The sequence below is a fragment of the Coturnix japonica genome, chromosome 8 (genome assembly GCF_001577835.2).
Source record: "Coturnix japonica isolate 7356 chromosome 8, Coturnix japonica 2.1, whole genome shotgun sequence".
Classification (NCBI taxonomy): domain Eukaryota; kingdom Metazoa; phylum Chordata; class Aves; order Galliformes; family Phasianidae; genus Coturnix; species Coturnix japonica.
Window position 1 is genome coordinate 2,666,789 of NC_029523.1, and position 13,207 is coordinate 2,679,995.

Consider the following 13,207-nt stretch of genomic DNA (forward strand, 5'->3'; position numbering starts at 1 on the left):
CAAACAGCAGTGGATGTGAGCACAGAGAGGCAGCAGGGGGTGCACTGCATAATGGCAGCAGTGACAGTGGGTCACCTCCTCTGGTGCATGTTTTCATGAGTGCAGCACGCAGGTGCTGCTGAAAATGCACAGTTAATGGTTGAAAAACAGTGTGTATATACGCATCTGGCATTGCATTTTAGCACAAACATGACATAAAGTGAAAGTTATCTACAGTCATACAGTAAATTTATTCAATTTAGAGATCAGAATAAATTGCATATTTTCTGAGTTTTATTAATAAATTTCATATGCTTGCTATGAAATAAACATCTTTACCTTGAATGCTTGAAAACTTATATAATCACAGTTCCAGGAATGGGAACATATTTTGTCATTCTTAATTCACTCGAAGTGAATTAATGAATTAGCTCAGACTGGTGAAGTCTGATTTTCAATTTTCAGTGGGTTATTATAGAGGAACATAGTCCAGAATCACAGAAATGGATGTTGAATACATCTGATGGTTAATCTATCTAACCGTGGTTAAAAAATACTCAAGAGATAATGGATGGACATTTTTCCCCATCTAGTATGTTAGTGACCACGTTAACTTATCAAATTAAATAAAGTCAGGTTTCTCAGAGTAGTTATTTCAGGTCTAGGACATGTTCTTACCATGTGGCTGATGCTATAGGCATAAATCAGTATTTTACATATGCTTTAACATTACAGTAACATTACAAAAGTCATGACTCACTTCATGCTTCATGGCATTATTACCTCTATTTGTGAGAGACTTAACATGTTTCCTACCAAAATGTATTTTCACAAACTACAACTTTTGAAATATTTAAATGGCATATTTCTTTAGGATAAATGCAATCCTTCCATTTGGTAAAGCAGTTTGACATCCTTAATATTTAATTCAAGACGAACTGCAATGTATTTCTCTGCCACATGGAATGACTGATTAGGTGATATTAGTGACCGAAGTCCCAGGATCTGACCAATTTCCCAAACTACTGGACCATCACCCAGCTTCCTTCCTCCTCAGTTTAGAAGAGAAAGCATTAAACATTTTGCATAGCCCCCGCCCCACAGGTCCACAACAAGTGTCTTGAACAGAAATGTAAAGCACAACAACATTATAGGCCAGCTATGATCTGTCAAATAATTGGAGAAGAAAGTTCATTTTGACCTAATCTGCATATAATACAAGAATTTACCTGCAGTTGAAGAGGAGAAACCCATAGTACCACTACTTATGTTTCAAATTAATACAAAAAAGGAGGAAAATAACCTATATAGTATGAAAGATTCATTTTATTAATGTGAAAATGTAACTTAGGAGGGGAAAGAGAAAGAATCAAACAAGCACCAAGTGGAAATTGTCCTATGAGTTCCATGGACATGGCAACAGATGTAAAAACACTTGACAACACATTGCACATTCCTTCTATGTATGAGATTAAGGTGACTAGAAAAGAATTCTCTTCGCTAGGGGCTATCCTCTGTGCAATATTATGCATAAAATCCAACAGCCATATATTAGAGAAGACAGAGTATATAAAAGACTTAAGTGAGATATGTACTTTTCACATGCATTGTGCCATCCATTATTTACTCCTTTTCATTTGTATATAATCAAGTCAGCACATACATTTTGGTTCAAGTACGAGATATGAAATAGCAGATGATGAGTAATTTCTCTGTATCTTTTTCTTGGGTCTGTTTTCAGAAATATTAGCTATATTACAACATCTTTCTAAAGGAGAAATAAGGGGAACTTACTGACAAAATCCTACACAAATTCAGAAATGAAAGATTTCCTGTTCCTTCAATATGAGGCAGTCAGGATTCATTTTCATAGATGTTTGCCATCTTTGTAAAGGTAATGGAATATATATATTCCATTCAAGTTATAGACTATGCCTAATCCTCTCAAAATCTTTAGTTCAAAATCCAGATAGATGTATTAGTGGCACACGGTCAACTAAAAGTAAACACATTTCTGTCTGAGATCCCCTCTGCAGCAAATACTCAACTGCCATAATTGAAACTTACTGGGGAAGAAAAATCTCAATTTGTTCTATATTTGACAGTGTCTTCACAAAACTCAGTCTTTCCCCATGACATTTAAACAGGCCTTGATCTTTAGAAAGATCAAGAGTGAATTTCTCCTTTCAGAGGCAGCAGCCATTAGCTGCTGTTAGGGGCAAATATTAGTCAAATCTACAAAATAAAAGCTAGTGTGATGAAATATCCCAGAGCTATTGCTAAACAAGAGGTCTGTAAACCAGCACAGCGTATCTTCTTGAGGAGATACTCCTACATTGCAGTACTTTGTGTGTACTATTTCCTGAAAACAGAAATTACATGGTACAGAAATTACATCTCTGTACTGTGCTTGATATGCCTATACCAGATCACACAAAACTGCAAAAGGTGCAGATTTGCTAACTAAATTATGTTACAAGGCCTACTCATACTGCCAGTGGAGCATGATAGTGGAATTTGGATTTACAGGGCCATTGCAACCTCTCTCTGTCCTGCAGCTACACATAAAGTAGGAACTGGATGAAACTCTGACTTCAGTCATTCAACCTGAAAGGTAACATAGATGGGGTAAATTGTACGTAGCTGCTCTCCAGGTGCAAGTGAATGCTGAATATCTGGAGGCAATTTCTCCCTGTTTATTTCACTATTTTCTTATGCAAATACAAATTTATAATTCCATTTAATGAAAAGTATTTTTATAAAATTATTTCTATATTTTATTATTTTTCTCCCCACAGATCATGTTGTGTGTGAAGAAGAATTCAAATACGCTATGCTAGCTCTCAACTGTATATGTCCAGCTACCTCTACATTAATCACACTGCTGGTTCACACCTCCAGGGGACAGTAAGTGTGTATTACCATTAACAAACAAATGCATGCCTAGTAGAAGTTATAGCTGAGATTCTGTATAACATTGCTTACCCTGATCTTTGGGCAACTGCTGCAGTTTTAAAAACAAATTGATACTTTCAGCTCTTTAAAGATATGAAGATATTTTAGTTAAGATATAATATTTTCAGAAAAGCTTTCCTTCTCAAGCTCCAAATACTTTATTTCTTTCATAGCGTTATGTCAGTCCCACAACAGAAAGCATTCACTGACTTAATCTTTTATTTCTTTTATTTGTTTACTGCTAACATAATATTATGTTCTATTAATCGCACAAAGATTAAGAAGCAAGTAAATACGCATACAAAGAGATGGTTTTTAACATAACCACCATATATGCACACATAAAGGCATATGGAATTAGGGTGTCTCTACAGACTGTATAATCACCTTTGAACTAATCTATATTTATTAGAAGAATTCTACCAATCTATTATTCCTGTTATGCTATTGACTTGGAATGCTGAGGTATTCTTAATAAAATGCCATGGGCAGAGAAAAGCATTAAAACGTAAATCTGAATATATCTGTAAAAGTGGAGTACAGACCGCACAACTGACAGCGCTAGAAATTCATGTTTTTTCAAATAACCACATGCCCATTAATATCTTGATATTCATAAGCAGAGTTACTTAACCTTCTGTATGGCATTGGCAGTATTCTACTGTGCCAAAGGTGGGGAACAGTGAAATAATAGCTAGAATTTTTGTTACCAGCAACAAGAAGTGTCAAGGCAATGCCCCTGTCTGAAGTAGCATCTGTTAATCAGAATGCAATAAAGTATTGTTTCCATGCCTCCTGAAAATCATGGTGACATACATATCTGCCTACTTCTCATTTCATGATATGCATGAGCAGAATACAGAGCCATTTGGGAGTATTCCATATTATTTGTGCATGAAAGTAGAATAGCATACTTAGCAGATATCAGAAAGTTTTCTATAAGCACAAAAAATGACACACCTTAATATGCCTGAGAACATCAGCATTTCTAACTCAGGCATATTGATAATTTAATATAGATTCCCAACTCTGGTTCAAATAACTACAGAAGAATGCAAAAGTACTTATTATTATTATTATTATTATTATTATTATTATTATTATTATTATTATTATTATTATTTTCCAATGGAATTTAATTGGTATAATCAAACTTAAACTAACTGATTTCTTGTGTGGTTTAAACTTTGAAAATTGGTTACTGTATAACTAGAAAAAAAAATATTTTTGCACAGAATTATCAGTATTACTTTGAATCCTATTTACAGAAATCTACTGAATTGGTAGATGGAATTGGTAGATGGAATCTAACAGAATCTTAATGATTTAAAGTGTTGAATAAATAGACTAGCAAAGTTAACAGGAACTTTCTGTTGCACTGGTTCCTGTTTCATTTTCTTTTCACTATTCTATCTACTAGTACCTGCATTAAGCTTTTAGGATGTGAGTTTTAAAATCCCTCTTAATAAAGAACAGGCCTGGATTATGGGGAGTCTGCTTTCATTCTTGGGTAATCTTTTTCAAGACTATCAGTCTATTCAAAAATCACTAAAAGGATTTTCTGAAAGATTAGTTCAGGTTTCCACTGAAGACCTACATGTGTTGAATCACAACTTTAGGAATTTAACTGCAGATGTTGGGAGCATCTGTTCAAATTTATATCACAGGTAAGACTTCATTCAGAAAGGAGTTTGATTATAATTCAGAACTTCACAATAAAAAATTTCTCCCTGCTACTCAAATAAACAAACACGTTCCCAACCCATAGTGATCTCTTACAGTAATTAAGCTCTCCAGGGAGGTGACTGACTCACCATCCCTGAATGCATATAAAAACCATTTGGATGTGGTGCTCAGGGACATGATTTAGCAGAGGGTTGTTAGGGTAGTATGGCTAGGTTGCTGTTGGAATTGATGATGTTTAAGGTCTTTTCCAACCTGAGCAATTCTATAATTCTATGATTAAGTTTTATCAGGGTCCCTTTCCTAGAGCTCTTTCTGATCCAGCTTTCTCTGTCATTTGAAGCATACAGCTTTTCTCCTTATCTTTCAGATCTACTAGCAGCTAGTGTTCACAGCCACCTGTAGCTGTACTCACTGCTGAAGGAGGTCCTGGAAGCCTTTAGCCACAGCAGTGCTCCCTGCTGTGAGACACTAATTGTCCCTTTCGCAAAGCTTTTTGGAAGAAAGATGCTTCCAAAAGCTGTCTTAACCAATGTTTATCAGAGAACTAAAGAACATTTGAACACTGAAAAAGCCCTACCAGACTCAAATATTAACTCAAAAGTATTAATGCAGCTGTTTGTTCTCCTATAAATCAAGTACCAACTAATTTATGTAGATTTACATGCAGGGAATCTACTTCCTATACATACTAAGAAGTAGTGTGACAATTAGTAATGTAAGCTTCACGATGATCAGAAAAGAGAGAAGCACATGGAAATTACTGCTAATTGAAAGCATTAAATTGCAGCAGAACACAGAAAAATAATTGTTCTGTACTATCCTAATTAGAATGATAAGACAATAAACGGTAAAGAAAAACACACATAAATTGAACACAGCATATTTACCAGTATAAATCTGTGAGGAGGTTAGGGAAAATGCTCATTTTCCAAGCAATTTTGACCAGACCAACTTTCTTTTAAGATTAAGAAGTTGTTTGCTGCTGCTCATGCCAACTACCTATAATAATATTCACAGTGGCCAGGCCAGTTGCAATTCATCTTACTCTCATATATTTGTAGAACTCAGATTATGAGGCACAAATTGTCTATGTTCTTATTCATAATTTTATTATTGATTATTATTAATCTTAACATCTACCTTTAAACATTTCCAATCTATTAATAGAACTCAAACACAGTTTATAAAACAATACAAAGTTTAGGAAGACAGTAGCATTTCTGACCTGACCTTCATGTGATTGTTACAGAACAGCACCATGGGAAGCTTTTCGGCAACTAACTGGAACCAAGCAGACTCTGAACAGGTAAACATTTTGGTTTGGGGGGTGAAATTCAATGTGGAATAATTTTCTTCTGCAATTAGGTTTCTAGCTCTTGACTTTTCTATAGCTAATGCACTGTTTTTGATACCATTGAAATAAAAATGATTACCTTATACCCATTAACCTTGGAACAAAATGTTTCTGTGCTGAGGGTGAGGAAAAATAGAAAATGAAGAAAAACAAATTGTATCAAGATACTGAAAAAGTAGAAATGAACACAAACAAGCTCCAGTATCTAGAGATGCTAGCTCCAGAATGCAAAATGCAGAGCACTGTATGTTCAGATAAAGATAAATGCACCTCCACTATACCTAATACAACCCACATAGATGGAAACTTGTTTTCTTGTAAAATTTCAGTAAAGGAGGAGATTCACAGAGGCCCATAGTTTGTAAGTTTTGGTGTTAGTAAGGTTTGGAACAATTTCCTCCAACAATGCGTTTGGATCAAAAACATTACCTGCACTTAGTAAAGGGCCCTTAAAATGATTAATGATTTCTTTTCCTGTACTATAAAAGAGGATAGTATACAAGGCACAGTAACTACAAACACCTTCTGGGTAAATACTGAAGGAAACAAACAGATGAGCAAATGCAGAGAAAAATCTTTCTTAGAGATAAACTGACATAAATCAAATGAGTCCTGCCTACATAAGTTATTTTCAATTATTCTTTACCACTTTGAACAGGAACCAGACAATCTGTGAAGGAGCATCTGAAGGGACTGTCTTTATGAATAGAATGAGCATGCTGTTGGTTTCACCTGTCATCTTTCAATTGCAGTGAATCTACTTATGGTGTGAATTTAACCTAATTCCACCATGTTTCTCCTGGTACTGAAGTACGTAATCCAACTATTACTTAGCAGAAAATGCTCTCTATTTGATCAAAATAATCTTCATATTTACAGTATCACGAAGCTTTGATCTCAGATATTTCTTTCAGATAAGCCCATGGGATCTTTCCATTAGACATTTATAATTTCTACTGCTAAGTGATAATGCTCTGATTAATAAGAATGGTACATTAAGTTTTAAATTATTCTCTTTATCTGTACATGTTTCAGAGAGAGTCAGCAATCATCAGAACAGTGGCAGAAAATGTATGGCAGATGCTCTGGTAACGAAGTGTTTCACATTAACCTGGAAGAAAGCACTTTTTTTGCTGAGTATGAGGGGAAAAGCTTCACATATGCTTCTTTTCATGCACATAAAAAGTATGTTTATTTTCCTATAAAAGTTTGACTTTAAAATTTTAGCCCAATTGTAGCTTTGCATTCAAAAGTGCAATATCGGGCATTACTCTGTTTCTGGATTGAAACATCTGGCTACCAATATATTTCATTGTTTATTAGGAAGTATATTTCATTCAGTTGTAACTTCTGTAAGTAAAAGCTTGTATTGGTTCTTTATAGGCAGCTCAATCTGAAAGAACAGAACATAAAGGATAGATAGGATAAGCTGACAGCCATAAAGAATCATACCTGAGACACAGGTTATATCAGAACACAAATCCTTTTCACTGTTTTTGTTTTTGGTTGTTCGATTCAGGAGCCAGCTGGAAATCCAGCATGCTCAGTTGACACAAAGTATTCAGTTTTAAGATGATTCTTGCTACACCTTGGTGATTGTTGAAAATATTTTTTTCCCCACTCGGAATCTTAAGAACATCAATACACCTTTGTGTTCCAGATCATGCATCTCTTATTCAGTACTGCTATGTGAATGGAACTTACAGACTTATCAAACTCTGTACATTGATTTTATTGCCACACTTAATATGTGACCAAAAGATCTTTTTTTGGTTTTAATTACTTATTTTTGCTCACTAATCAAATGGATTTTTAGAAGTGAATGGCTAAATATTCTTAAAGTAGTTTCCATGACATAGAACAATTTAACATGATGAATACGTTTTTCATATAACGTATTCATTTCTCTATTAATAATTTCTCAGAAATTAATTATTTAATCAGAAATAATTTCTCAGGATTAATCACCTGATAGAAAAATTAACTGAGACATCGTTAGAAGAATCTCTGGAGATAAAGAAACACGTCGGAATCAGATACCTATGGATTCATCAGTTTAAAAAGATCTGCTTGATCAGAAGTGGTCCACTTAGGAGATTAATATTCTTTCAAACATTTGACATCCAAAATTCAAACATTCAGTTTGTAGGGGATAAAATATACAGAAGGCTCATTTTTGACAGTGGAAATTCTAGTATACACAGAACTATAAAAAATGAACCATGCCTCTCCTTTTCTAATTAAGGTTTGGAGTCTGTCTGATTGGTGTTAGAAAGGAAGATAACAAAAACATTTTGCTGAATCCAGGTCCTCGGTATATCATGAGTTCTACAGATATATGCTTTTATATAAATATCACCAAAGAAGAGAATTCTGCTTTCAAGAAACAAGAAAAACACAGAAAAAGACATGAATCAAAATTATCTTATCATGGAGCTTCTAGGTTGCCTGTACACAGTATAATAGCCAGCATGGGTAAGTTAATAGAAAAATGTGTCTCACAACATGTTCAATAAACAGTACATTTTGAGCTTTTAAAATTGTATTCCCACAATTAAAAAATTAAAAAAGGGTGCAGAAAGAAAATATATTAAACACTTGCCCTCTCCTCCTAAAAATGGTATTTTTCCCTTGACTGTACATATGTGTGCATGTATATAAATAAATACAATGTCATGAAGACATCAGAAATTTATTATTATTATTTTTACATTGGAGTTTATGGCTTGCACACACATGGAAATAACATCAATTAATTTATTATGAATTAGTTCAATTCTACGTAACGGTAATTATTTCCCTTCCATACCAAGTTACCAGTCTGTTTTATTACAACAAAGAATCTCATTCAACCATTACATTTTCTCTTCTGTTTCAGGAAATAATATCTTGAAATTTAAGTTAAAAAAGAAACAGAAAATCCAAAGTTAGAAAGTAAATGAAAAGTATCAAGAATTCAGGTGCCAACTTCTAACATAGGTGTTAGTAATGTGAAAATGTCTAGGGAGTTTGTTACACGTAGTGTCAAGGTTACAATTATTACTAAATGATGTGCATAAATGAGATATGAAATCTACTGGTGATGCATATTAATATGAGTTAATTATACTTGGCATATATATTCATGGTTATATTCATGGATAGGGATAGTGTAAATTCACAGAAAAAGGCTTCCTCAAGAAAACCTATTTGTTATACTTTGATATGATAAACACAACTAACGGATGCAGTATTCCTTATGGTCTTTGTCCATGAGGTCTGATAATCCCTACTAAATAGGAGAATCTCATTTAAATGTTCAGACTATCAAATTGTAAAACCAATTTTAACACTTCAGGAACTGTGGCTATCGATTTACAAGACACAGGATGTCGTACGTCCAGCGGACCTACTCTAGCTCTTCCTTCTGAGGGAGGTAAAGAGGGCAGACGGCCCAGTATAGCACCTGTTCTGGAGGTTGCGGACTCATCCTCACTTCAGGCATGCGACCTGCTAAGCGACCAGTCAGAAGATGAAACTACTCCATCTGATGATGAAGTCTCTGCAGGCTTTGAGTATGTATATTGAATGTAAACTGAGTAACCTTATTTGAACAGTATTGGGACATGCAGATCAATCCAAGAAGTGGTAGCAAGCAAGACACAGAAAGGAAGTATTTCTTTTTAAGAAATGCTGTTGTCTGATAGCAGAATACTGTTATATCTATTTTGAAAGAAGAAAAACAGATCATGTCATCTATTTATGGGAGATTTTCTACACGCTGTAATTAAGATCTGTGTATGGCAGTTTACAGCATACACATAAAGGGGCATTCATGACCATTTTTCATAGTTAGTAGGACTGAAGTAAGCTGTAGAAAAATACCTCTGTCCTGTCCTGACAACCAGGTAGTTTAACAGGCATATTGAACGCTAACATTACATATCTGACTTCAAAATACACAAACAATCCAAAATGTTATATGAGATCATATTATTACATCTAATTTAAAATGTTTGTTAGCACATTACTGAAAGTAACGATGCATTGCTCACAAAAAAGCAAATCCCGTAAACACCATTAAGATAAGGCAGTCAATTATGTTTATTGGAATTACTGAAGAGGATATTAAAAATGAAATACTCAATTAAGCCAATGGCTCACCTAGCAGTTTCACATCTCCAACTTTGCTAAGTATGAGAGGCCCCAGGGAAGATCATAAAAATCCAATTAAAAAAAAAATAAATAGAATAAGTCATCTACAGTCTGCAGACTGAAAAAGTAGAATATAAAAGGCCTCCTATTTTCTCAGCGTTCCCTGATGACTGTGGATATTCTGTCTGTGTACGTGCACCTCCCATTGCAAGTGACAGTCTTACTCACTATCACGTAGTCTCTTATTAAAAATCAAAGCCAATTAGAAATGTCATTTTTGGTGAAAGAAGGTAATGACCTCACTCATTCTTGAGATTCTCAGTGATAAATGGGGAAGGAAGAGAAGTTGTCCCACTATGTTTTGTTTTTTTTCTTTATTTTCCAACTTTCCTTATACTGCAGTGTGTTTAGAGCACTAGGTCTGCACACTACAGTGTATCAGCCCATTTCCAAAGATGCTGAACAGAATTCCTTCACTCCACAACAGCATGACAGCTGTCACTACATATTATAGAATGGGTCAAAGACTTAAAATACATACCCTTGTTCGTTCAATATACTTGACTCTTAGTCCACAAATAATTGTTACACTTAGACACAGGTATAAACGTCCCATAGAATAGCTATAAAATGAACTGTGTTTCATCGGCTATACTAAAAATATTTTTTTCTATTCTACTAGGTATGCCAAAGGCTATCCTCCTTACTCTCCTTATATTGGAAGTTCTCCCACATTTTGTCATCTTCTGCATGAAAAAGTACCCTTCTGTTGTCTAAGACTAGATAAGGTAAAGGGAATTTGCTGGTACTGGATAAAACTGCATTCACATTTGCCTACTGCATCTGAACAGTTAAACTCTAGTTTTTGCTTAGATGTGAGCTTTATCACAGCCTCATTTTCTCATCCTTTTTCATCACCAAGCATTTGCATCTATTTCTAGTGATAAAACCTTCCATTCCACTAAATCTCTTTATTTATATCCACTGAACTTGGTTCTTGTTTTAATTTTAGGGGTGTCAGCATAACTACTATGAAGATGCCAAAGCCTATGGATTCAAAAATAAATTGATTATTGTTGCAGCAGAAACTGCTGGAAATGGTTTATACAATTTTATCGTTCCACTTAGAGCTTATTACAGACCAAAGAAAGAACTCAATCCCATTGTATTACTCCTGGATAACCCGTATGTAGTTTCTAAATATATTTCTTTCTTTTTTTTTTTCTTTTTTTTTTTTTTTTTCCCCCTGTGTGGTACATTTGAAAATCATTTTATCATTACTTTGATAGGTGATCACCCTTCAGATGGCCAACTTAAAATAAAAAACATTATGGCACATACATCTTTGCAAAAAGTGAAAAAACACAGAACCTATATTGTCATACACAAAACTGACTTCCTGCTTACTGTAAATGGCTGTGTTACGTTCTAACGTCCTTATTCTTCACAGAGAACTATTAAAATATTCAAAGTAATAGGAATAGCTGCTAAAATGAACTAACTTTGTAAGCACTGTAAAAAAGTAAATTCTTTAACATTTTCATAGCTAGGAAACTGCACTTTAAACACTACTTTTACAACAAGACAATTAATGGCCTTAATTGGGATATTTTTCATAATTTTAGACTCTAAGAATATAAGGTTGAACCATGACTTAAAGAAACTACATCAGAAGATGTGCAGTACAGATACTAATGCTAAAGTGACAGTGGTTTGCATATACGTGCTCTGGTTGACTATAAGCAATTTTTTATGCAAAGATCTGCAGTGAATTGCTCTACTTCAGCCCCAAACAGCTTTTTAATGAAGCTCTATACACTTGTGTTTACAAAGCAAAGGTTTTAAGTGTATATATGTTATAGTATAAAATGAATTACACGATTTGGTGAGAGCTTGGATTTTACTTTGAAGACTTTTGGTTTTTGTTACAAACACTTAGGCAGTGGTGCGAGCATACAGTGCCCTCTAGTGCACACTATCTTTTCCACAACAGTGCCTGAGCTAACATCAGTGCTATAATTTTATACCTAAATTTCCCTTTTAATGACAAAACGTTAAGTTGTAGATGATAATTAAATTATTACCCTTATTTTTGTACCTTCTAGACAGCATTTGCAGAGGCTCCTCCCAGCATTCAGTGGGATGCAGAATGCCACCTGAAAAGCCAGCATGCTTTCTATACATGCATTAGGCTGAGTTCTTGGTGCCATTCAAGTCAATTGGCATTTTGTAATTTCTTTCAATGGACTCAGGAATCTAAACACCTTTGACAAACCTGCCTATGCCTTTTTCTCATAATCCTATTTTCTTTTTTACCACCCATTATGCCTATTCTGATACCTATACATGACATTTTTTTGAGATTTCAGTTGTTTCTCAGAATGCAAGAAGAAATCCAGAAAGAGTTGTGAATAAAGAAACAATAAAACTTTATTTCTCACATTGTTTTTAAAATACTATTTTTCTTCAAGATTTTTCTCATTAACTTAAATTAGAGTTACTAGCTAATTCTCAAAGATTCTATTTCATATTTTTAAGAAGTTTTCACTGCTTATTTTAAGTATCCCTAATTCACGCACTGGAAAACAACTTGGCAGTGTGTCTTTGAAGCCAATCATTCATTTTTATATTTGGAATTGTACTGTGCCATAAATTTTCTGATTTAAGAGGTGCACTTATTAATAAGCATGTGATCATTCTGATCATTCCTTATGATTACAGCACTGTTAATTCACAGTTTTTCTGCAACCCTATTACCTGTGTAAAGAGATAATACTTCCAAGGTGTTGTTGTTTTCTTTTTGAATTTAACAAACCACCATCCAAACAACCTGTTTTTTCTTTGAAGTATTTTAGAAGATGCTGCTGTTGTGATATTGTGTTTCATTTTGTAATCCCATCTGCTGCTTAGGCCAGATATGCATTTTCTGGATGCAATCTGTTGGTTTCCAATGGTTTACTACATGGTGGGCTCTATCGACAAGTAGGTGAAGTAACTGTTAGAAAATTTAACATTGTAGTGGTCAGTGGCTTGTTTTGTGTATTGTCATTGCATGTCTATGTGTGTGTTATGCTTGAGGATGATCTATCTGCATGCATG

At 34.3% G+C, this 13,207-nt stretch overlaps 1 protein-coding gene across 4 annotated transcripts in view; it reads left to right on the plus strand.

The window, feature by feature from the left end:
• The window catches only part of KCNT2 (potassium sodium-activated channel subfamily T member 2), a 107,262-nt gene that overhangs the window by 71,093 nt on the left and 22,962 nt on the right, over positions 1–13,207 (plus strand). For 2 of the 4 annotated variants that reach the window (XM_015869524.2, XM_015869521.2), the window contains exons 15-22: positions 2,778–2,886; positions 5,870–5,926; positions 7,010–7,159; positions 8,220–8,449; positions 9,312–9,528; positions 10,791–10,896; positions 11,121–11,293; positions 13,019–13,090. In XM_015869524.2, the coding sequence (XP_015725010.1) occupies positions 2,778–2,886; positions 5,870–5,926; positions 7,010–7,159; positions 8,220–8,449; positions 9,312–9,528; positions 10,791–10,896; positions 11,121–11,293; positions 13,019–13,090 (1,114 nt within the window). The remainder of the gene's footprint in view (positions 1–2,777; positions 2,887–5,869; positions 5,927–7,009; positions 7,160–8,219; positions 8,450–9,311; positions 9,529–10,790; positions 10,897–11,120; positions 11,294–13,018; positions 13,091–13,207) is intronic. The other 2 variants (XM_015869522.2, XM_032446354.1) reach the window with 2 other exon arrangements.